Raw genomic sequence first — 25607 nt, 5'->3', positions numbered from 1 at the left:
ACTTTGCAAGTAACATTTTTTTTTAAAAGCTTTAGGTTCCAAAACTATAGATCTTGATTACCCAAAAAAGGAAAAAAACTATAGATCTTTACCAAATTTTTTTTTTTTTTTTTTTTTTTTAAGTGTATAGTACTTTTAAGGATTCGGCTCATATGCGGCCTATGCGTGAGCGGCCATCGTGGTGCCCACAAGCCCAGACCCGCCACATGTTAATCTGTCAATCCAATGGTCCAATATGTTAAATTTAAATTTCACATTGAAAACCGACCCACTTAAACGAAAACCAAATCAATCCATGTAGGCGAGTTGGTTCACTAAATAAACCCAAACCCCAAAATCGATGGTAACCTTAAATCCACAAATCAGTTCTTCACTCTATCGCTCTGCAATTGCAACCATCCGCTTTTAACTCTTGATAGCCATGTTAGTTGTAATGGATGCATGGTTCCAACATATCTACACAGGCACTGAATGCTATTGGTGAAGCCTGATTTGGTCTAGAGAATGCGGTTAAGACCTTCGGAGGGCCGTTTTGAGCCATGTATTATGTTTTGGTTTGGCCCAGGTTTTTTCGCATTTTTGACTAGGGGTATTTATGTACTTTCTGGGGTTAGGGTTTTCCTATATATTGTTCTTATCTCTTTGAGATAGAGTTATAAGGGTTTTGTAACATTTTCAAAGAAAATAGTGAAACCTGTTCTACTGCTCGGCCGTGGACGTAGCTTCCATCTTAAAGGTGAACCACGTAAATCTCTGTGTTGTGCGTTGTGTGCTCTTTCACTATTTTCATTTTTCTTCTACAAATCGGCATTCTGGACATTGTTTTCTTAACACTGGACCCATTAACAACCTCTTCGCCCATCTTGTTACTTTGGAGTTTGGTTAGACCTAACATGTTTCTTTTGTTTAACCAGTTTCTTTATCTGTCGGAGTTCCTTTTGTGAAATCCCCAACAATATCGACTCAGCTCCATTCAGCTCAGACTATCAAGAACTTCACCACTCCAGTAATAATTTGCACAGCATGATACATTAAAGCCACATAAAGGGGCTTATTCTTGCGTTTCATATGCGTTCTCACAATAGATTCTAGGATTTCGAAATTCTCAATCAAGAACTATAACCATAAGTGGTCAACCATCCAAACAAATTCGGAAATTCCATTAAAATATAATGAAAAGAATACTGCATTATATTGGTATCGGATACGGGATACGGTACTGGATACCATCTTTTTATAGTCCACAGACTCCATACTCCGTACATCAATCAATCGATCAACCCACCAAAAGACACAAAAGCAAAACAACCCATAGAAAGAGAAAGTGAAAAGGCAAAAGAAAGCAAGGGAAAGCGTTCCACGAAGAAATTAGGAACCGGTTGTCTGAAAGAGTTGCTTGAATCAATCAACAATGGCTTCCCAAGGATCACAGAGCATCAGCCTGAAGCTTCTGATCGACAAGAAGAACAACAAAGTAGTAATGGCTGAAACTGACAATGACTTTGTGGATATTCTTTTCAGCTTCTTGACTATGCCCGTGGGAACTATAGTGAGACTCATCAGCAAACAACCACAGCAAGCCATTTTTGGGTCCATGACCAGTCTATACAAAGAGGTGGAAAATCTTGAGGAGCAACTTCTACAGACTCACGCATGCAAGTCCATGCTCCTTCATCCAAGGAATCCTTCTGCAAATGAGTGCAGGAGACTGAAAATGAACATTGATGATACAACGGCCAAGTACTATATTTGTGCTGATTATTGGACCAATTGCAGACAGTACATTGGCTACGATTATTATACTACTTTCAAGAATGTCAAATGCAGGAAGTGCGGGAAAATGATGGATAAGGACATATACATGGAAAAAGAAGATGTTGCTGCAACTTCCGGAGAAGATGAACGAGTGTTTGTTTGTGGAATGACCAAGTTCATGGTAACCGATGATTTGCAGGTAGAGCCCATGTCTCCAGCTACTACCTTGACACTATTGCAAAAACTTGGGATCAAAGACATGAGTTCCCTCCAAGAGACAACACTGAGTATTTGCTCAGAGCAGGTATGAATTTCACCTTTTTAATTGCAATGGGTTTCTACTTTTTTAATTGGTTGATGATTGAATTAGTAAGAAGTAAAAAAGAGGGAAGTAAAGTTCTACACTAGGATCTACTATTTTATGCGCAAAATCTGTAAAATAAGGTTACAGCTGTAGAATATTTTTCCTACATTATTTATTTCCGTGGATTTTCCTACATTATTTATCTTATGTTTTGGCATTATTTATCTTATGTTTTGGTTTTGCTTTCCCACCCCCCCCCCCCCCCTTTGTGAAGAGGCATTTCTTTTACTTCTTGTATGTCTAATTATGGATCTTTGCCTCTTTGGTTTTCCTCCCGGCTAATCTTGAGGGGCTTCAAAGAGCTGGTTTTAATTAGAGAGACTATTTACATGTACTCCTAGTGGGGTTCTTGATGTATTTGGGGCTTGACTGCTATCCTGGCCTTTGGACTTGATTTTTCAGTATCTTTATTTGTCTTACATTCCATATTGCTTTCCTCTTTGGATCTTGCAAAAGACCTTAATTGGCACATTTTTTTGAATCTCTATCCATCTGTTATACAAGGATTAGTTGGAGAATTGAAGAATGAAAACTGATAAAACATCTTTGAGGTCTTTATGCTTATTTACTGCTTAGTCTCTCTTCTAATGTATTAGACAAGAATTCACTCAGTTTTTGGGTTGGGGATTATTATGTGTGTCTCGAATTCTCATACCCGTTTCGAAGTATGCCCCGCTCCGTCATTTTTTGTGGCAATCCGATGGATCTACCCGATTTGGAGGAGTATTTCTTTTTTTCATTGTCTTGTTGTGAAAGCAAGAGAAAGAGTGAGATTTGGGGATTTTCGAGTTAGTGTGTCTGGGGAGAGTTCTTGCCATGACTTTGGATGTTCTTGAGAGATCTCCACTGTACTTTTCTTCCATTACATAGTCAATCATCTTCAGCTTCGCCCATGGATGTAGCACATCATATTGGTGTGTGAACCACGTTAAATCTCTTTGTCATCTTTGCTCTGTTTTGTTTTCTTCGTGTCTCTTCTTGGTATTTGCGTTAACAGGGATCTTTTAAATCAGCTATTCACACTTTCAAGTATTATGAGTACATTAGGTATGTCAAAATCTTTTGTATTGCGTATGGATGCCACGTCAATCTAAACTTACTGAAAAATTGCTTCTATTGTCTTTTATGTTTTCATTTATAGATCCTGAATCTGCTAAAGGGATTGTTATTCTCCAAGACACCTTTGACAGATGTGTTTCTTAGAAAGCAAGACTTTACATCTGAAGGTCTAAAATTTGAGATAAGAGATGCAGTGCAGTCTAAGAGTGGGAGATCTCCGCTAGATATGACTATGAAGTTAACGATGAGTAAGTCAATGAACAGGGCATTATATGCTGAAGCCGGGGAAGACATGGTTAACTTTCTCCTGAGCTTCCTTACCTTGCCTCTTGGATCCATTTTACAATTCTTGAGTGGGAATTCATCACTGGGATCTATGGACAATCTGTACAAGAGCGTGGAATGTTCAGAAGTCACGAGGGCCGATAGTCTAAGGAACCAGCTGCTGCATCCTGGGCTCTGCCGTGCTTCTTACAACCCACTAGGAGTAAATGAATTTGAACCTCCTTCGTTGTGGTGTACAAGTTATAAAGATCCCCAGAATAAAGATAACTCTTACACTTGCTACCTCACTACTAAGCCGCAGTCTAATCGTGATCGTATAGGTGAATTTTGTAGACAATTATTAAAGTGTCCAACAAGTGAAACAGCAGGTCAAGGAGGATTTCTCAAGGGGCCAGCAAAGTTCATGATAACAGACAATTTGGTTTTCACTCCACTAGTCTCTATGTGGACTCTCTCCTTTCTTAAAAGCATGAAGGTTCCACTAGATGACTTGGAGGTTCGAATGGTTAGAGTGGACGGGGAGCAGGTGAGTGACTCAAGTTCTGAAAATTATGATGTGTTATAGATAACCATGTAGAACTAGTGAATCACATCAGCATTTGGATTCTTATGGTTTTATAGGTTAGCTTTAATAAAAAATCATATGATCTGGTCAGGGGTGAAGGTTGGTAACATATATGTTCTAACAATCTTTCCCCTGCATTCATACAATTTTCATTAAATTGTGTAACAGAGCCCATTTTAAATGCCAATTGGATTAAAAGGACATTATATTCACGCTTCTTACATCAATGTGTTAACTTTTGTGATGCAGGCTTTGAGGCTATTGAAGGCTTCTCTCTTCTCCAAATCGGTACTGACTGATGTCTTCCTCAACTTTGGCCTAAAGACTCCCAAGCAAGAAAAGTAAACCACCTTGATTATTAAGGACTTCATGGGATTTAAATAGCCTAGAGTTTAGTGATCTCTGTAATAAGGGTCGTTTGATTTAATTTACTTGCTCATAAAATGTGGACTTGTGTTTATCATCGATGTTCCCCTTATAGAATGACATACTAGTCTATACATTTTTTATTTTGTGTTTATTTGTTATTAAGAATTGTTTTACTTTTGTCAAATCTGTTTATTTTGTTAGTAAGATTTTTTTTTTACTTTTGTCGAATCCTACATATTGCATATACGTAGAAAGATAATCAACCACCCTTATCTCATTGTTCTCCAAATGGCATACTTAAATTACTTAATGAAAGAAGAAATAAATTTATTTATTTATCAATGAGAGTTAGAGCTGCTCCAATCCCCTCAATCTCTTCCTGTAGTGCTGAGATTGCTCTTTCAGATCCAACTTGTGCTTGATGCATTTTAGTCACTGTGTTTATCCAAATAACACACCAACCAGCAATTCTAGTTAAAGTATCATAAGCACCACCTGTGAGAGTCAATACATTCTGAATGTGATGCGCAAGGTGTATAGGTTGAATAGATCTTACTGAATGTGTTGAGAAAATGATGAAGATTGCCTTCTCCAGGTGAAATTTATCAAAGAGAGTGATTGCTACTCCAATCCCCTGAATCTCTTCCTCTATTGTGCTGAGGTTGCTCTTACAGATCCAACATGTGCTTGATGCTTTTTCCTCACTGATTTTTTTCCAAACAGCAGACCAACCAGTTAAAGGATCATAGGGAGGGAAAACATCTCTTCTGCTTGGCTTAACCATGATCCCATGTAACTTTCATATGAAACCTGATCAGGTTTCAAATTCTTGGATATCATAGTACCAAAAGGGGAGGGGGAGGGGGAGGGGGAGGGGGGGGGGGGGTTGTATGAGCAAACTGAACTAATTTGATAGGCCAGGATTTTGAAAGAGTTGCCCTCAAACTCGGTCCAATTTATCGGCCTAACTTGGTCGTACACGATAGGTGATGGATCGGAGTTAATTCGGCATGGGTGTCGAAGTAAAATCGGCCAACTCTACGAATTCTTATCTGATATTTCAATATTTAAAACCTGATAGGTGGTTAATAGTCCATGATACAAAGAATGTGCCTCACGAAGAAGTTATTGCTTGAAAAATTAATGAAGGTTTTATACTATAGGATAGACTACTGGCTCAGAGAACCCTTACCCTATTATGTATGTATGTTAAGCATCTAAATTTCTTTACAGTATTTTCCATATTTTGAATTAATCCTACATAGAGAAGTTGACAGTAAACATAGAATTAATTCTATTTAAGAAGAGTTGATCTTTCGGAGATCGAAGAAGTGGTGATCATGGATTTCAAGGAGCTATTGAAAGACGTCTTCAAATTGGGATGACGAAAACGAATCATGGAAATAGAGTTTCAAAGAGAAAGGAAGCGCGCAAGGGATACGCAGAGGGAAGAGGCAAGGGCATTTGGGAATTTTGAAATCGATTTTCAAGAGTTCTCTTCACTCGTCGGGCGGGTAATATCTCAACTCGGTACTCTAAACGGGGGTCTGCCATTTGAAATATGCCAAAAGAATCACAACCGCACGATCCACTCTGGCCACGTGGCACTCTATGGAACCCGCACCAGAAAGCACTATAAGATGCAGGTGATATTTTATCCTCTCGCACGAAAGGAAGAAAAAGCAAAGAAAGCTTTCCACAATTCCATAAGAAGGGCTAAAATATATAGTTTTTCATAGATATAGAGGTCGGGAAAGAAATTAGGAACCGATTCTCTTAGGGAGTTGTTTGAATCAATCAACAATGGCTTCCCAAGGGTCACAGAACATCAGCCTGAAGGTTCTAATCGACAAGGTGAACAACAAAGTCGTGATGGCTGAAACTAAAGGTGATTTTGTGGACATTCTTCTCGGCTTCCTGACTATGCCCATGGGAACCATAGTGAGACTCATCAGTAAACAACCACAGTCAGCCATTATTGGGTCCATGACCAATCTGTACAAAGAGGTAGAGAATCTTGAGGAGGAGCTTCTGCAGACTCGGGCATGCAAGTCCATGCTACTTCATCCAAGGAATCCTACTGAAAATGAGTGCAAGAAACTGAAATTGAATATTGATGATACAGAGCCCACCAAGTACTATATTTGTGCTGATTGAGCCAACGGCAGAGTGGCTGTTTGTATACTACTTTCAAGAATGTAAGATGCAAGTGCGGGAAAATGATGGACAAGGAGATACTCATGAGAAAAGAAGATGTTGCCGCAATACCAGAAGGAGACGGAGGAGTGTTTGCTTGTGGAAAGACGAAGTTCATGGTAACCGATGATTTGCAGGTAGAGCCCATATCCACAGCTACTATCTTGACACTGTTGCAAAAACATGGGGGTCAAAAACATGAGTTCACTCGTGGAGACCACATTGAATATTGGTTCAGAGGAGGTACGGTTTTCACCTTGCGATAGGTTTTCAGTTTTCTACCTTTTAATTGATTAAAGATTCAATTTTGAACCTTTTGTTTTCGTTTTCAATTAAGTGTTATTGGTTAAGGCTAATCTCAGTTCAGAAAGTGCTCTAGCGAACCTTTGGAGGGCCGTTTCGATACCAGAAAGGCCTAAAATCGATATGTATTTCGATATATGTTCAGTCCTGCTCCGAACTATCCCGGGTGGGTTTTTTATGCTTTTTGGGACATTTATGTATTTTTCTGGATTAGGGCTTCCTTATAAAGTGTTTTTATCTTGTTGAGAGGGTAAGGTGAGATCTTAGGGTTTGTAACTTGCTTAAGAAAAGTAGTGAAAACAGTTCTATCACTTGTCGTGGATGTAGCCTACCAAATTGAGGGTGAACCATGTAAATCTGGTGTTGTGTGTGTTTGTTTTCTCTTCTATTTCGTTTTCTTCTACAGAATCCCCATTTCTGGGTGTTGTTTTCTAACATTAAGCCAGCCCCATGTAAAAATGGGGTGAAGTAGAAAAAGAATGTAATTTAATGCCCAAAATCTGTAAAGTAAAGGTCGCAGTGTATAATAATTTTGTAAGAAACAGATTTTGTGATCGTAGTTGAATGAATTTTTCATTGCTAATGAAGGTATTGTATACAAAAGAGAATGAGAAGATTTCTCCGTAAAGAAAGCTAATCATAATCCTAATACAAGAAAACTGATATTTACATCAAGGAAGGAATTTAACAAATAAAGAATAAACACAATGACGGAAAGATATATAAATGGCAGGCCGATATTCTGTACATGTGAAAATTAGGTTTAATAAATTTCCTACATTATTTATTTCCATGCATTTTACATTAAAACAAATGGAACCTTAAAATCATGTCTTAATTCCTTACCCTCTGATTTTTGTAGGATCGAGTTTCTTTTCACACACAGTTAAAAGATTCCATCATTTTGATGCGGTTGGATACGATTCTTTGGCCGGATGGCCCCATTTTCATCATTCATTCTCACTTCACTTTGAGAGAGAGAGAGAGAGAGCTATAATTATGACCCTCGATCCTCACCACAAGTGAAGAGAAGCTTTCTCCTTTCTTTTACTTCTTGCATTTGTCTTATGGATCTTTGCTTCTTGTTAGCTAATTGTTATGTGTGTCTTGAATTCTAGTACCTGTTTCAAAATTTGCCCCATCCCAACATTTTTGGTGGCGATCCAATTTGGAGGAGTATCTATATGTTTTAGTCTTGTTGTGTAAGCAAGTGAAACAAAGATATGGGGATTTTCGAGATAGGGTTTTCTGGGGAGTTGTCACTGCGACGTTTGGTCTGTGAACCACTTTAAATCTCCGTGTCATCTTTGCTCTGTTTTGTTTCATCGTATTTCTTGGTGTTTGCCTTGACACTAATCTTAAGGGGCTCCAACAGGTTTTAGGAAGACTACTTACATGTATTCCTAGTTGGGTTCTTGACTTCTTACCTTATTTGGGGCTTGACTGCTATGCTGCCCTTTGGGCTTTGACTTTCAGTATCTTTATTTTTCTTGCATCCCATTGTGCTTTCTGTTTTGGACCTTGCTTAAGGCCTTAATTGGCACATTTTGTTAATATCTGTCTGTTTGTTATATAAGGACTAGTTGGAGAATTGAAGAATAAAGACTTGTGGGCTCCTTTAACCTCTTATTTACTATTTAGTCTCCTTTACTGTGATAGTTTTTGGGTTGGGGATCCTATAAATCAGCTATTTACTGTTTCAATTATTATCACGAGTACATTACATACCTCAGAATCTTTTGTAGTGTGTATAGAACATAAGTCAATCTTAACTTAAAATTTGTTTCTGTCGTCTTTTATGTCTTCGTATATAGATTTTGAATCTGCTCAAGGGATTGTTATTTTCCAAGACACCTCTGACAGATGTGTTTCTTAGAAAGCAAGGATTTACATCTGATGAAGGTTTAAAATTTGAGATGGGAGATGCGTTTCAGTCTTCCTTGAGGTCTGCAGGAGGTATGCCTTTGAAGGTAATGATGAGTAAGTCAATGAACAAAGTATTATATGCTGAAACCGGGGAAGACATGGTTGACTTTCTCGTCAACTTACTTACTTTCCCTCTTGGATCCATTTTACAACTCTTGGGTGGGAATTCATCATTGGGATCCATGGACAATCTTTACAAAAGCGTGCAATGTTCAGGAATTACAAGGGATGATAGTCTAAGGAACCTGCTGCTGCAGCCCGTGCTCTGCACTGGTTTTGGAGTAAAAGAATCTGAACAGCCTCCTCCTTCCTTGTGGTGTAGAATTTATGCAAGTGGACAAAATTATACTGATTACCTGGCTATTGAGAAGCCTAATATGAGTAAATATGAATCAGGGTATCTTTCACTGTTACAATTTGTATCACTGTTACAATTTGTAAATCCCAAGTCTCCAACACATGAAACAGCATGTCAAGGAGGATTTCTCAAGGGACCGACGACGTTCTTCATAACAGACAATTTGGTTTTCACTCCACTAGCTTCTTTCTGGAATCTCTCCTTTCTTAAAAGCATGGAGTTTCCCATAGATGACTTGGATGTTCGTACAGTTAATGTGAGCAGGGTGGAGGTGAGTAGTTAAAACTTTTGAAATTTATGATGCCATCATAGATAATTAGATAGAACTAGTGAATTAATATTCTTATGGTGAAAATGCATAGGTTGCCTTAAATTCAGAAAAACATGTCTGGTCAGTGGTGAAGGTTGGTAAGGTATATGTCCTGCAAACCATTTCCCTGCATTTGTACACCGCCATTGGATTGTTATATCTTCGATTAAATTGTGTAACAGAGCCCATAGATGTCAAATGGTTTATTAGGGTTAGTCACTCTTCTTACATCAATGTTACTTTTGTGATGCAGGCCTTGAGGCTTTTGAAGGCTTCTCTCTTATCCAAATCGATATTGACTGATTCCTTGGTTAACTTTTGCTTAAGATTCCCAAGCAAGAAAAGTAGCAGACATCACAGGACTAGAAATAGCCTAGAGTTCAGTGAAATTGTAAGGGTCGTTTGATTTAAATAACTCGCTCATAAAACGTAAACTTGTGTTTTGTCATCGGTTTTCCCTTATAAAACTGCTTACTAGTCTCTAGCATTTTTTATTTTCTATTTAATTTGGTAGTAAGAATTTTTGATATTGTGGATCCAACATATTGCACATATGTAGAAATACAAGTTAACCACACATTCCTCATTGTGCTCAAAATTGCATACTGAAATTACTTGAAGGAAGATGTACAGAATGAGTGTGTACGCATAGAGTTCTCAAAACTATCATATTGTGGATATGATTAATGGCTCACAAAACAGTCTGAGATCACGATTTCCTTGTCCAGATGAAATTTGTCAATGAAAGTGATAGGTGCTCCAATCCCCTGAATCTCTTGCTCTAGTGCTGAGATATAGCTCTTTAGATCCAACATGTGCTTAATGCTTTTTCGTCACTGTTTATCCAAACAGCATCCCATTAGTAATGCCATTTAAAGGATCATAAGCTCCATCTGTGAGAATAAATTCTGAATGTGACGTGCAAGGTGTATATCTTGAAGAGAGCTCCTGAATGAGTTCAGAAAATGATGACTCTCAGAACTACAACAAAACTTAGAAGATGCATAGGTAGTAGGTTGCGGGGAAAAATTCTGTTCCCTACACCATTTATTAAAAAGCTCCAAGATGTGAGATGGGTTCCACTTGCTGTTCTTCATCACTACCACATTCCCCCTTTCCTGCCAGATTGTGTATGCTAATAAGGTTTCTTTTTCAATGATTTACTCCTTTTTTTTGGGGGGGGTGGGGGGTCACATTTTTGTCACATGAAGGTGAGTGCAAATGTTTTGGACAATCAGCTTTTTCACTGAACCTCCTTTGCTATGTTCTGTTCCGGTTCCTAATGTAGAGGCTGCCCAGATTCATTTCACAAGTGGAAAAGAGATGAGAACATGTCAAAGTTAGCCATCAAGGATCTCACCAGGTATAGTTCCTACTCCCCAACATAACACCCATCTACTAAGGCAAAGGATAACTTGTTCAATACTTCTCCAAACCCATGATGCACATGATTTGCTGGTTTAGAATGAAAGCAAATAGACATTGGGGAAGTACCTACTCTTCAACACCTTAACCCACACGGAATCTGGTACCATCAATATCCTCTATCCTAGTCTAATCAACATTGCTATATTATGATCTGCATTGCTTCCAAGTCCTAAACCTTCCATGTGTTTTGGATTACAAATACCTTTCCAACATATAAAAAGGGAAATAACCTTTGTATAGTATAAGCTATTCCTCCAGAAATTGGATTGTAGAGAGTCTAATTGAGTGGATTGACCTAGGAATCCAATTTGATGACATCCAGTAGCTTGGGTTAATGCCATCACTGATTGGATTAAGGCCAATCGACCTATAGCCGATAGAAATCTTGATTTACAAGATTCCAACTAGACATTAAACCTGTTGATTATATGTATAAAATGAGCCATTTTGGATCTCTATCAGAGCAATAGGAAACTCAAGTACTTTGTGTGCATGCGCCCATTTGACTCATGTCTATAGAAGATAACAAGCCTGATCTAAGACTTTCCTTTCTTGCTGAAAAAACCTGAAATATTTTCGGATCTACTTTTTGTCCTTATAATTCTTCAATCAAATTAAGAATTTATTCATAGCCTCATTAAATACTTTGCAAGTAATATTTTTTTTTAAAAACTTTTTAAAAGCTTTAGCTTCTTGGATGGCCCATTTTGGAGGCCTTCCAATATGGCCTTAATATCCTCTATCCTAGCCTGATCAACATTGCTAGATTGAATGCTACCCAAAGTAAGTGATATAGAGTACATACAAGGTTCTTTTTCAGCTGGGGCATGTGGCAAAACAAAGTTTTGAATATTCGCTAAGGAAATAAAACTTTCAAAAAATAAATAAGGAGAAATGAGCTGCTGAAAAAAGAAATGGAAAATATCAATACATGCAAATAATATATGAATGAATTTGGATCCGAAATTTGACAAGTAACCAATCCAAACATACCTTATCTATCGAATATCTAATTGCCATATCCCCCTTTTTCCAAGTGCCACAATTAGATAAGAGTATAAGAAAGCCTTCCTATGGGAAGAGGGGACCTTGGGTTCTACCTGCCTACACAAAATTCAGCCCCAAAACCTGAGAATGTAGCAGATATTATGCCTGCTCTACTAATAAACCATTCCCTTATTTCACTTGATTCCTAACAAACAATCTGATGGGAAAGATAGTAAAGGGGATGAAGTAAAATCAAACCAAAAGTTACTAGAATGTCTTTAGATATAAGGGAAGACTTGGCATTTTTTTTAGATGCATGGTTCCAACATATCTACACAGGCACTGGACCCATTGACAACCTCTTCGCCCATCTTGTTATTGTGGAGTCTGGTTAGGTGATGCAGCTCCAAGAAGGAAGAAGAAGAAGAAGAAACCCTGAATTTAGGGTTTAAATAGGGAGCCGTAGGCTAGGATTTCTATTTTTCCATACTTAGTTATTTTTGTGTTTTTTAGATTGAACCGGCTTAAATTGGTTGCATCCAATTGGTTCAATTGGTCTAATTTAAGTAAAATGTTCCTATTGGCTAATAGGTTCTTATATCCTATTGGCTAGTATGAAATCTTCACTTAAGTTAATTGTTCTAAGTTAGATTCTTTTATTTTTAAGTTAGTAGGGGTAGTTAAGTCATTACACTGTTTTAAGTAATTAATTAGACTTAAACCTCTCCCTTCCACGTTTTTGTGAAGGAGAGGTATTTAATTTGTAGTAGGAATTGGCCTATGACCTTATTATAAATATAAGAGATCGTGGGAGGCACCCCTTACTTTATGATTTTATTTCAACTTAGTCCACTCCGTTAGGTGTGTGTAGTTAAGTGGCTATTAATTATTTTATAATGGTGAAATTACCCTTCTAAAAGGGTGAACTTACCATAATACCCTTAAGGATAAAACCCCAAGTTTACCCAAAATGGTTGTTGCAGGTAAGGGTGTTAAACGGTCCGGTTTCGGTTAAACGGTTCGGTTTAGTTCGATTTTGACTACTTGAGGATAGAAACCGTAACCAGACCGTTTAAACGGTCTGATAATCAAAACCTGGACCATTTGGTAAACGATTTCGGCTAAACGATTTTTAAACGGTTTCGGTTAAATGGTTCTATACGGTTTTACACGGTTTCGGTTAGACGGTTCTATACACATTTACTACTCTATTTACTAATACTAGTTATTAGTTAATAGTTATTACTTATTACTAAGTTTTTTTTTTTGAAAAAAGGAAATCATTAATGAAGATAAGTGGCGGCTTAGTAGTTGCTACTTGCTAAGTTTTGAATTTTTGTTTATAAAAAAGAAAGTTTGTTAGGTTTTTAAATGGTTAGACGGTTGGGTTATAATCGGTTTTAATTAGATTACACTGTTTGAAACCGTTGGATTAATCGGTCTAAACCAAACCAAACCGATTAAATAAACGGTGTCATTTCTAAAACCATAACCAGACCATTTAACTAAACGGTCTACCGGTTTCGGTTTAACAGTTCGGTTTGGTTTCGGTAAAAGGTTTTGGTTTCGTTTTGACAGCCTTAGTTGCAGGTAATGGTCGCCGGAGAAGTTGAGGCTACAGTACTGTTTCGCAGTTTGCTCCTTCCAAATTCCGGATCAATTCCAATTGTTTCCGAGTTTTAACCCTTGATCGTCAGTTCTTGACATTGGTCGCTCAGGATCTTGCGATTTGGTAACTTGTGTTATTACAACTTTACAAGTCACAACGTTAGTCGGTTACGAGTCACGACTGACCAGTTGGAACTAATCCTCCATGTGTAAGACCAAAAGCGATAAATAGATATTCCAAACCTATATTGGATCCGCAAACAATTTTGTCTTCCCATCTCGTTCTTCTCTCTCAAGAAACAGAAATGGTGGATTCTTTAGATTCCCAGAAATCCAACACCGAGCGAGAGGAAATGTTGGATCGAATGCTAACTCGCTTGGCTCTTTGTGACGATTCCAAGCTCGAAAACTTGCTTTCCAAGCTTCTTCCTTACTGTATCTCTTCACTTTGTTCTCAGTCTGCAGAGTCAGAAAGAAGGTTAGCATTCATTATGTCAATATGCTTCTATATTGATTTTGGTTATTTTAGTCATATATTCATTGAAAATTTTCTAGCTTTAATTGAACTTCAAATAATACAGTGTCGTCTTAATCTTGGGGGGGGGGGGGGGAATTAAGAACCGATGCCCACTACCAACTTTCATGGAATTGAGACACTTGGAATTGGTTGTATGAATCTGTTCATATATAGAGAGAGAGAGGGTGTAGTACTGGATTCAAGTTATTGTAAGTTGGTGGCACCCTGAAGTGGCAGGAGAGGTTGCACACCGCCTGTGATGCGTTGCCGCAGGTAATGGTCGCCAGAGAAGAAATTACCACACTTGATTGTCGCCGGAGCTAGAGCTAGCACAGGTGATGGTCGCCGAAAATGGTTTGCATCAATTCTCCATTGGTGAAGATGCTCCAATGAGCTCCAACGAGCTCCAACAATAAGAATAGGAAGATGATGGAATAAGAGTTTTAACTTTATTGAATTTTTATTTTTATTTTTTTTTATAATAAGAAAAGTTATATTGCTAAAAATGTATCAACATCACATACAAAAGGTGTAGGGTCAGAGCTTGTCCTAAAAGACGTCCTCGTGTAATATCTTAAGGCCGCAATCCATTGGTTATGCCTATGATATATAGGTACAGTGGTAAAGTTTGAGGTTAATTCTACTAGTTCCAAAAAAAGAGAGATAATTGTCCATGGTACAGCCTGGTTAGACCCTAGCTGGAAAAGTTGACTAAGCGTAAAACTTGTAATCCAAATTTCTTTTAAACTTATCCCCTCCATGAGAGCGTGTTTCCACCCCTGCAAGATTCCCATCAGCTCAGCCTCCATTGGATTAGATGGACACGAAATTCCTGCAGATGCTAAAACACTTTGGCCATCTAACGAAAAGCAAAACCCCCATCCGGTTATTCCCAGTGATGGTTCAGAAAGGCTTGCGCAACAGAGAACAGGGAAGTGGATTTTGTCGTTAGGCAAGTGGTGGGTGAAATCTGGTGTGCATTGAGTGGTTAGGTGTTTATTCATATCAAATGCAGCTAAACTAGGGGGCATAGATTTAAATAATACATCCAACGGTTAACGTTCGATAATACCAAATGTGGGTTAGCCGGAGCTAATCCACGGAAAACTGAGTTTCTTACAAACCATATAAAATAGCAAGTTAAAATGATAACCGAAAAACACTAAGAAGCCGAGTTCAAATCCAAGGCCTTAGAATTGAGGAGGGAAGCACAGAGTTGTGCCAAATTGGGGCTGCTAAGGTGCTCAGTTCTCAGCCCAAGGGGCCCAGATGCCCATACACGCTTAGTCTATTCACAAGATATAAAAAGATGCCATTGGGTTTCATCACGAGCACCACAGAGAAAACATGTAGGCTCGATCAGTGTGAGATAGTAACCTTGACAGGTAAACCTGCAAGTAAGACACGCCAAAAAAACATCTTAAATTTCGCAAGAATTTTTAGTTTCCAGAAAAAACGCCACCATTTGGAAAGAAGTTGGTCTTTTTGAAAACGGGAATTCAGCTAAGCGATAGCTTGTCGAGTGGAGAACGTCCCAGTTTTTGTCAAGGAGCATTTCCACTGATCTTCAGATTCTGTAATGCATAGCTTTGAAATTTCTGAGATAAAGCAAAGAGGAAAAATAATTGGAAAGTAAAGAGATATTCCAAGTAGAATTAATAAAAAGATCACTTACCTTGCAGATGGAGGAGGTCCTGAAATTTTGGGGTAGACAATGTGTAGGTATGGTTGGTACCCACGGGTCCACCCAACAAAAAGTAGAGCATCCATTTCCTATATTTTTCCATACAATCCTTCTAAGAGATGGAAGAAGGGTGGCAATACTGTTCCAAACCCAAGTCCCCTTTTTTCTTATTGTTATGGACTTATGGGGTCAAAGACCAATCTATGAGGAAAGTATCTATATTTGAGAACCTGGGCCCATATGGACTTCTCATCAGTGATTAGCCGCCAGCCCAATTTAAGAATTAGGGCCTTATTGTGAGTAAAAAACCTACGAAGTCCAAGGCCACCCATAGAGGTCGGTCTGCAAATTTTGTCCCAGCCAATAAGATGGGTCCGTTTTCTTGTGGCAATCCCATTTTGCCAGAAGTTAAGGCAGATAGAGTCAAGTTTGGAACAACATTGTTTGGGAAACAGGAAACAGGACATTTGATAGGAAGGGATTGAGGCCAACACTGATTGAGCTAGCACCTTTCGACCAACATAAGTTAGGCAATTGGCCTTCCAGGTAGTCAGTTTATTTTGTACCCTCAGAATAATAGGGGCAATTTCCTTCACTTTAGAGCGAGAATGAAATAAATTTGTTACCAAATATCGGGAAGAAGGGTTCATCTCCTTCATTTGGAGTAAAGCATATATAGCCCTCCTCCTATCAAGGGATGTGTTATGGCTAAAATGGATTTCACTCTTAGAGAAATTAATCTGTTGTCCAGTGAGATCACAGAAGAAATCCAGGGTAGCCTTAATGGACAGTACATCCTCCTCAGTATTTCGACAAAAAATGAAAGTGTCATCCGCAAAAAGCAAGTGGGATATCTCTGGTGCTCCCCGAGCAACCTTGATACCCTTAAACAACCCAGCCTCTCGGCTAGCCTGAAGAGATCTAGAAAGGACTTCCATTGTAAGCAAGAACAGGTACGGGCTCAAAGGGCACCCTTGCCGAAGTCCTCTAGTCAGGGTAAAAAAACCAAAAGGGCTACCATTGATTTTGATGGAAAAAGTAGTGGTTGATATGAGGGACTGAACCATCCTAATCCAATGGTCAGGAAAGCCAAGAAACTTGGCCAGGAGGTCGATCAAGGTACATTCAACTCGATCATAAGCCTTTGCCATGCCTAATTTTATAGCTAGAAAGCCCATCTTACCTTTCCGTTTATTTTTCAGATACCCGAAGATTTCTTGGGCAATCACAATGTTATCACTAATTTGTCCACCAGGGATGAAAGCTCCTTGGAACGGAGAGATAAACCAGGGGAGAAAAGCTTTTAGTCTATTAGCAAGAATTTTTGCCACGATTTTGTATGAGACATTACAGAGGCTAATAGGTCTAAAATCCGATGCCATCTTAGCAGAGTCATGTTTAGGGATCATACAAAGGAGAGTATGGTTGCAACTTGGTGGAAGAACCCCAGAGGAGAAAAAAGAAGTTATCATATCAGTAACATCAAGCTCAATAGTATCCCAAAACGTGTGATAAAAACAGGCTTGGAAGCCATCAATCCCTGGAGATCTAAAGGCCCCAATAGAAAAGACAGCCTTACGAATTTCAAACTCAGTAGGGGGGGAGATAAGAGATTGGTGGTCCTGTGGCTGAATCACCTTATCAAATAAACATTCAATGACATTCGGGTCAAGTGGATGGGAGGTGGAGTAAATTTGATTCAAGTGCTCGATAAATATGTCAACAATCTTGATGGGTTCATTCGTGGGGGTTCCATCAGTATCCAAAAGCTGATAAAAATGTCGTTTCCTAATATTCAGTTTGGCCACCGAATGGTAATACCTAGTATTTCTATCCCCATCACAGATATAATTTTGTTTGGACTTTTGGAACCAAAAAGCTTCCTGAGCATCACAAATCCACTGTAATCGGGTAGATACTTCACGTAGCTTAGTGGGCGAGGTGGGATAAGAGGCTGACTCTTCAAACATACCATACTGTTCAAAGTATCTATTTCTGAGGTTGGATAAGCACCCAAAAACCTCCCTATTCCAATAGATAAGTTTTTTGGTCAAGGCCTGCAGTTAATTGTGAAAGCTAGTATGGGGAAGAGATCGAAGTCCAACTGTTTAAACACCAAGATTTAAAATCCTGGTGGTGAGTCCAAGCAAATTGAAAGTGAAAACATTTTTTATAAGATTTATTCATGGGGGAGGTGTGGATTATTATTAGGTTATGATCAGAGCCTGTTGAAGGTAATTTAGATATTCTAGCTAAAGGAAAGAGAAAGAACCAAGTTGGCTGAGCAAACGCTCTATCTAAACATTCCTTAATTAACAAGGGAGGTCTTTGTTTATTTGTCCAGGTGAAGGGGGAGCCATCAAAAGAAAGGGGTTCAAAAGAACAATCCATGACAAGGCTGGAGAGGGACAGAGACGAGTGGTGAGAAGGAACAGCCTTTCCTCCCAACTTTTCCGAAGAGAAAAGAACTTCGTTAAAGTCTCCAACCAGCAGAACAGGCAGGGTTAAAGAAGTGATGTAAGCTTGCAGTTCAAGCCAAAAGGAGTGGCGGTCAACAGAATATATGGGGGGGGGGGGGGTGCACACAGCAATCCAGGGAATACATGAAGGAGTAGATATGGAACAGGCTATAAAATTCCTATTGATAGTAAGAACGGTGCAAGATAACCCTGAAACAGATAAAAGCCAAATCCCCCCACTTCTGCCCCTAGATCCTTCACTGGGGTAGAAAGCAACAGTTTGAAATCTATCCGTGACACCCTTAATATGGATCCCCGTAGGGTGCACCAACTTAGTCTCACAGAGAAAAATGACTTCAGGGGAGTGTCGCAGTATATGATGGGTAAGGCATTGTCTCGTAAAACGGTTATTTATACCTCGGACATTCCAAGCTAGCAAATTCATTGTAGCAGAAGCAAACCCAAACCAGAAAGGTCCAAAAAACAGAATAACTAGGCAAAGAGGCACACATCAAAATGGAAAACAAGGAAGCACTAAAAGTAAAGACAAAAATAGCAGACACGAAAGAGAAACAGTTATCAGAACAGCATTACAGTGCAGGAGACACGCAAAGCAATTACCATAAAACCAACAAAATGATAAAAAATCAAAGCACCTGCGAGGTCGGAAACCACGTCGGAGGTAATGTTGTTCAAGCAATCACCAAGAAAGGGATAGGCTTATCATAACCAAAGAAAACACACACCAAAAATAAAAACAAATACGATAATCAGAAAAGATGGAGCAACTTACCTGGGGTTCAGCGTAGGAGTCATCTGGGTCACTGACGGAGAAGACAGGAAAAGAAGGATACTGAGTAGGAACGGAGGAAAAATCATCCAATTCAGAAACTGAGATAGCAGAGAGCCAATCACGCAGCGTTGCGAGAAGTAACTGAGGGTCAGAGGACAAATCCAAAAGCTGAGACAGAGAATCCTTGATTTGCTCAAAATCAGAGAGAACACCAGAAGGCCAGTCGGGGAAGGTAATTTTCCTTTTCTTTGAGACTGGGAGGGCACTCAGATTCCCCACAAAGAGAGCACTAGACGAGCAAACTTGCTAAGCAGCCTGCTTTCCTGAACCACCCACACTAGTAATAACAGTGTTGTGGAAGAAATTCAATTCTGAAGCTTGATGGAGGACCGTGGTGGAGGCTGGTGTAGGCAGAGACGTTAGCACAAACATAGGGCTAAAAGACTCCAACACATTCCATTGCATTTCCTCAGCGACAGAAAAGAAATTCGAGTGTGTCTGCGCTTGTGCGGTGTTCAGTTCAGGCAGGAGTTTGGAATCAAAAGTACTAGCCGAGTCCTTACGAGTGACACCGGGATTTGCAGCAGGAACCGAAACCGAGGAATCCTCAACTGAAACCTGATTCACAGGGGCCTTATCCAAAGAAACTCCACCACCACCATAAGACACGTCCATAGCCGATGAAGACTGTGCCTCCCTCGAACGATCATGCGCCTTTGGTATAGTAAACACATAAACTTGGATAGGTGGAACCGCAGCACGGCGATAGAAACCCATGGGTGGCAGACTAGGGTCAGGGGCTCCCTTGAGATACGGACAGTGAAGTATGTCATGGCAGATTCGACCACAACACTCACAAAATAACACCAGTTCATAACTAATCTCAACTGGGTGTCCCACACCCGAATCATCCCTAATCTTAGAAGTAATGCTCACAGACCGCTTCTTTTTAAATGCAATCTTCACCCTGGCCGTCCCTTTCGGAAGACCCAAATCAGAAAAATTAAGTTGCACCTTCATTACTTTCCCCGCACACGAAACAGCTTGCTTGACAGGTGCAACCGAGAAACAACAATCAGGAATACCATGGACTTGAGCCCAGATTTGCACCGATTCTCTTTCAAACCTGTAATAGGGGTCATCAGGGTGGGGTGTTGGAACACCTGGATGAGACACTTGTTGAACCACCAAGGAGCTAAATTCAGAATCATGTCACGTTGTGCTTGCGTTTGGCACTCAGCCGAGAAGCAGGCTTTTTCGAAGCATCGGATAGACAAAACCCCCAACGGTTCCCACAGAAGACCCAAGAAGTTCCCTAACACTTCACGATGGGGCTTAGGAAACCCAATTGTAAAACCATGAAGAGCTCGCTGTTCAATGTCAGGAGCATCAGAAGGACAGGAATTCACAACCGAAACCCAAACATAACCAGGAAGTGGCTCACAATGCCTTCAACTACCACGGTCATAGCTGCGCTCAGAAGCCCGATCCGAAGACCGGTGATATGGGTGGAAGCGAGAGTCCGAGTGCCGCGAAGAAGACATGAGGGAAGCAGGTTTAGGTCGCAGTAACACAAAACTCCAAAGGAGCAGAGCAGGTATCAGAATGCAGCCTCAGGCTACGGCGATCAAAAAAGGTTGAAAGGGCAAAGAGAAAACAAAGAGGTGAACGGGATTGGGACAGGAACAGGAGAAGAGAAATGAAAGGGGGGAGCAGAGAAAGTAAGCGAAATAAACAGCGAGAGGGCGCCAGAGACCTTTCAAACTCCAGCACGCCGTTCCCTAGGTGAACCCTAGAAAAGTTAAAAACCGCATAATGGGGAAGCTAATCGAGCGAGTAAAACGAAAAAACAAGAGTGACCCTAGTTAGTCAGCGGGAAACAAAGAGTAGATTAGAGAACTAATAAACATTGGGAGTAGAAATCGAGGAGAGATGGAGAGGAGAGGGTGTGCTTCCAACTTTTAGTTATGACACTTTAACTTTGGTTGCTAACTGTGTTTAATGTCAAAGGGAAGGTTAATATTTTGTTAAAGTTTGGGGTGTTCGTGACATATTGTATATTTAAAGGGGTATCCATAAAACTTCTACAAAAATAAAAAGACAGAAAACCATAACACAAACAAAAGAGGGAGAGAGAAAGAGAAAAGAAAGCGTTCCACGATCGGACAAAAGTATGACGCAAAAAGGAAAAGCAGAACACAAACAAAAGAGAAAAGGGGAAAAGCTAAGAAAGCGTTCCACAAGCACAGAAGGGGCTAATAATAGAGGTCGGGAAAGAAATTAGGAGCCGATTCTCTTCAAGAGTTTCTTGAATCAATCAACAATGGCTTCCCAAGGGTCACAGACCATCAGCATGCAGGTTCTGATCGACAAGGTGAACAACAAAGTCGTAATGGCTGAAACAAACAGTGATTTTGTGGACATTCTTTTGAGCTTCTTGACTTTGCCCATGGGAACTATAGTGAGACTCATCAGTAAAGAACCACAGTCAGCCATTATTGGGTCCATGACCAGTCTTTGCAAAGAGGTGGAGAATCTTAAGGGGCAGCAGCTTCTGCAGACTGAGGCATGCAAGTCCATGCTTCTGCATCCAAGGAATCCTTCTGAAAATGAGTGCAAGAAACTGAAAATCAATATTGATGATACAGAGCCCACCAAGCACTACATTTGTGCTGATTGGAATTGCAGCAGACGGGAGATTGGCGGTTTGTATACTACTTTCAAGAATGTCAAATGCAAGTGCGGGAAAATGATGGACAAGGAGATATTCGTGAAAAAAGAAGATGTTGCTGCAATACCTGAAGGAGACGGAGGAGTGTTTGTTTGTGGAATAAGTAAGTTCATGGTAACCGATGATTTGCAGGTAGAGCCCATGTCTACAGCTACTATCTTGACACTGTTGCGAAAACATGGGATCAAAGACATGAGTTCACTGGAGGAGACCACATTAAGTATTGGCTCAGAGGAGGTACGATTTTCACCTTGGAATTATTTTTTTTTTTTTTCTTAAAGACCTTTTTTTTGGTTAAAGATTCAATTTTGAACCTTCTGTGTTCGTCTTCAATTAAGCCCCATGTAAAAATGAGGTGAAGTAGAAACAGAATAGGTAATTTAATGCCCAAAATCTGTAAAATAAGGTAGCAGTGCATAATAATTTTGTAAGAAACAGATTTTGTGACCATAGTCTAGTCGAATGAATTTTGCAATTCTAATTAATGAATGTATTGTATACAAAAGAGAATGAGAAGATTTCTCCATAAAGAAAGCTAATGAGAATCCTAATACAAGAAAACAAATATTTACATCAAGGAAAGAATTTAGCAAATAAAGAATAGATACTCTGTACATGTGAAAAATATGTTTAAGCACTCGATCCTCACCGTGAGTGAAGAGAAACTTTCTCCTTTCTTTTACTTCTTGTGTTTGTCTTATGGATCTTTGCTTCTCGGGCCGTTAATTCTCAGAGTTTGAATTGGATGAGAACTGAATTGCTTCCCCTTATCATCTTCTACGATTGAGGGGTTATGAATTTATATTACTCAAGGTATATGCAACGTTACACTTTTACAGTTACATGAGATAGAGTTTGAGTTTATTTAAACTCTCCTATCTTATAGGGATAGCTTTATCCACAACAGCTGGAACAGCTCTTGACTCCTTCAACGGTGAATTCAAAATTTGAAGATTTGAATGTTCCGTTACACGCCCCCTCAAGCGAAATGGTCTCTTGGTCACGGTGAGCTTGCCCCTGAGTACTTTAAACCGTGGTCCTGGTAATTCCTTCGTCAGAACATCGGCTATTTGATCATTGCTTGGCACAAAACGGACACATAGACGATTTGATGCTACTTGTTCTCGGACAAAGTGGTAGTCAATCTCTATGTGTTTGGTACGCGCATGAAATAGAGGGTTGGCAGCAAGGTACGTGGCTCCAATGTTGTCACAGTAGAGTAGTGGTGGTTGAACTATAATGTCAAGATCATGCAACAACTGTCGTAACCACAATAATTCTGCCGCTGCATTAGCCACTCCTTTGTATTCTGACTCTGTAGATGACCGTGCAACTGTATGTTGCTTCTTGGAACTCCAGGAAATTAGATTGGGACCAAGATATATACAATATCCACTTGTTGACTGTCTATCGTATGGACAGCCAGCCCAGTCTGCATCTGTATAGGCAATTAACTGAAACGATTGTGACGGTCGAATTTGGATCCCCAGATCTATAGTGTCCTTTAAGTACCATAGGATTCTCTTTACGGCAGCCCAGTGCTCCACCGTTGGTGTGTGCATGAATTGACACACCCTATTCACAGAGAATGCTATATCTGGTCGAGTTAGAGTCAAATATTGTAGAGCGCCAACAATACTTCTATATAGAGTGACATCATCAAAGGCAGTTCCTGTACTATGATCAAGAGATGTTGTAGAGCTTGGTGTGGGCATCGGTTTTGCTGTATCCATGTTGGTCTTGCGAAGCAAATCCAAGACATACTTGGTTTGAGATAAATGTAAGCCCTGTGATCCACAAATTGCTTCTATGCCAAGGAAGAAATTTAAGTCACCAAGGTCTTTGATGGCAAATTCGGTACCTAGAGTGGTGATGAGATCTTGCACATGTTTGGAGCTTGTGCCAGTGATGATTATGTCGTCTACATAGACAAGCAAATATATGACTTCTGATTTCACCTTGTGCACATAGAGGGCCGAATCTGAGGCTGAAGAACGAAACCCGATTGATAGTAGGAATGTTCCTAGTCTGTTGTTCCAAGCCCTTGGTGCTTGTTTTAGACCGTATAGGGCACGCCTCAAATGACAAACATAAGTAGGGTAATTTGGATCAATCAATCCCTGGGGCTGTGACATATACACACTTTCTTGAAGGGCACCATTGAGGAAGGCATTTTGCACATCTAATTGCCGTAACACCCAACCACGAGACACTGCTATAGATAGAACAGTTCTGATTGTAGTGGGCTTGACTACGGGACTGAACGTATCAAAGTAATCGATCCCTTCACGCTGATGAAATCCTTTGGCTACTAGTTGTGCTTTGTAGCGTGATATTGAACCATTAGAATTGCGCTTGATCCTGTAAAACCGTTTGTTCCCAGCCAAATTCATGGAGGGTTGAGGAGGTACAAGTTGCCACGTCCCATTTTTTAAGAGGGCATTAAACTCTTCACTCATGGCCTCCCTCCACCTCGGATTTTTGCTGGCCATAGTAAATGAGGTGGGCTCCACATCATCAAATGAGGTTTGGGTGAGAAGGGAAATTGGAATTGGGTAACGGGTAGCCATTAGATTGAGTTTTGAAATTGGTTTGGTTACTCCTGCTCTTGACTGTGTAACCATGGAATGTTGGACCGGTTGTGTGATTGGTATGGGTGGAGCATTACTCGGTGGTAGGCTTCCTGGTTGGACCGAACTTGGTGTGGGTTCAGATGGTGGAGATGGTGGACTTAGTGGTGGATCCAATGACGGATTTGGTGGTAGGTTCAATGGTTGATTTGATGGTGCACTTGGTGGTAGACTCAATGGTGAATGTGACGGTGGGTTTGATGATTCAGTTGGTGGTAGGCTCAAGGGTGGGTTACTTGGTAACGGTATGTGGTTTCTGTGAACAATGTTGTCATTGGTGACTACTAATGGTGTGGGACTGGTTGTGGCATTTGGTTTGGGTGTTGATGCCTGTGGAGCAGCATATGGAAAGCACGTCTCATCGAAGGTTACATGACGTGAGATATAGGTGCGTCCCACCGATGGGTCAAAGCACTTGTACCCCTTATGAGCATTGCTGTAACCAATGAATACACATTGGGTGGATCGATACTGTAATTTATGCCTGTTGTATGGCCTCAACCAAGGATAACAGGCACTATCATACGTTCTTAGCATCAAATAGTCAGGTTCTTTTCTAAACAACACCTGATACGGGGACTTATTCTTTAACACTGGTGTGGGCAGCCTGTTTATTAAGTAAACAGCTGTATCAAACGCCGACGCCCAGAATGTCATAGGAACAAATGCCCTTGCCATTAGTGTGAGGCCCATTTCTACTATATGGCGATGCTTCCTTTCTGCTCTTCCATTTTGCTCAGAAGTGTGGGGACAGGAATACTGGTGCACAATGCCATTTTGCTTAAAATATCTATCAAATGATTGGTACTCTCGTGCGCCATCTGATTGAAAGATTTTCAAGTTGCATTTGAAGAAATTCTGAACATAAGCATTAAATTGCATGAAAGTAGATAGAGCTTCAGATCTGTTTACAAGAGGAAATATCCAGGTAAACCTACTGAAGTCATCAACAAAGGAAATGTAATATTTGCATCCTTGCACTGATGGAGAAGGTGCAGGACCCCATATATCTGAGTGCACCAATTCAAATGGAGCAGATGCTATTGATTTATTTGTGCCGAAGGGAAGTTTGTGTGCCTTTCCCATTTGACAAGAGCTGCAGACTGAAGAAGAAGATGCTGATGCATGAAATGGTAATAGTGACCGGTGTATTACTGAGTTCATACACTTGGATGAGGGATGGCCTAGTCGGTCATGCCAAACCGACTTTGAAACGCGTTCGCCAACATGAACGGTGGGCAGCAATGATGATGTGGTGGAGACTGGTGGATGTGGAAGAC

The 25607-nt window shown here is 40.0% G+C and overlaps 2 protein-coding genes across 5 annotated transcripts in view; both read left to right on the top strand.

Moving 5' to 3' along the window:
- Positions 1 to 1368: 1368 nt before the first annotated feature.
- LOC122645954 lies at positions 1369 to 9900 on the top strand. Of its 2 annotated transcripts, XM_043839380.1 has the most exons (5): positions 1369 to 2059; positions 3261 to 3989; positions 4278 to 4415; positions 6933 to 6938; positions 9868 to 9900. In XM_043839380.1, the coding sequence occupies exons 1-3, from the start codon at positions 1412 to 1414 to the stop codon at positions 4371 to 4373; spliced, it is 1473 nt and encodes a 490-aa protein (XP_043695315.1). In that variant the 5' UTR covers positions 1369 to 1411; the 3' UTR covers positions 4374 to 4415; positions 6933 to 6938; positions 9868 to 9900. The 2 variants fall into 2 exon arrangements, with proteins under 2 accessions (XP_043695315.1, XP_043695314.1); XM_043839379.1 differs by lacking the exons at positions 6933 to 6938; positions 9868 to 9900 and having other exon boundaries at positions 4278 to 4548.
- The window catches only part of LOC122645953, a 100850-nt gene continuing 81492 nt past the window's right edge, over positions 6250 to 25607 (top strand). Inside the window, exons 1-2 of one of the 3 annotated variants that reach the window (XM_043839378.1) lie at positions 6250 to 6539; positions 21632 to 21751. In XM_043839378.1, coding sequence (XP_043695313.1) covers positions 6270 to 6539; positions 21632 to 21751 — 390 coding nt within the window. In that variant the 5' untranslated portion in view covers positions 6250 to 6269. Of the gene's footprint in view, positions 6540 to 21242; positions 21286 to 21343; positions 21752 to 25607 lie in introns of those variants that run through there. The other 2 variants (XM_043839375.1, XM_043839376.1) reach the window with 2 other exon arrangements.

Source organism: Telopea speciosissima, chromosome 11 (assembly GCF_018873765.1).
Source record: "Telopea speciosissima isolate NSW1024214 ecotype Mountain lineage chromosome 11, Tspe_v1, whole genome shotgun sequence".
Lineage (NCBI taxonomy): Eukaryota > Viridiplantae > Streptophyta > Magnoliopsida > Proteales > Proteaceae > Telopea > Telopea speciosissima.
The sequence above is the reverse complement of the archived record's forward strand: the minus strand, read 5'-3'. Positions and strand labels throughout refer to the sequence as shown.

Bases quoted from the DNA above. Each gene is read 5' to 3' on its own strand.
- LOC122645954 (XM_043839380.1), top strand. From the start codon at position 1,412: ATGGCTTCCCAAGGATCACAGAGCATCAGCCTGAAGCTTCTGATCGAC. The intron at 2,060-3,260 runs GTATGAATTTCA...TTTCATTTATAG, and splicing joins TGAGTATTTGCTCAGAGCAG to ATCCTGAATCTGCTAAAGGG. The intron at 3,990-4,277 runs GTGAGTGACTCA...TTTGTGATGCAG, and splicing joins TTAGAGTGGACGGGGAGCAG to GCTTTGAGGCTATTGAAGGC.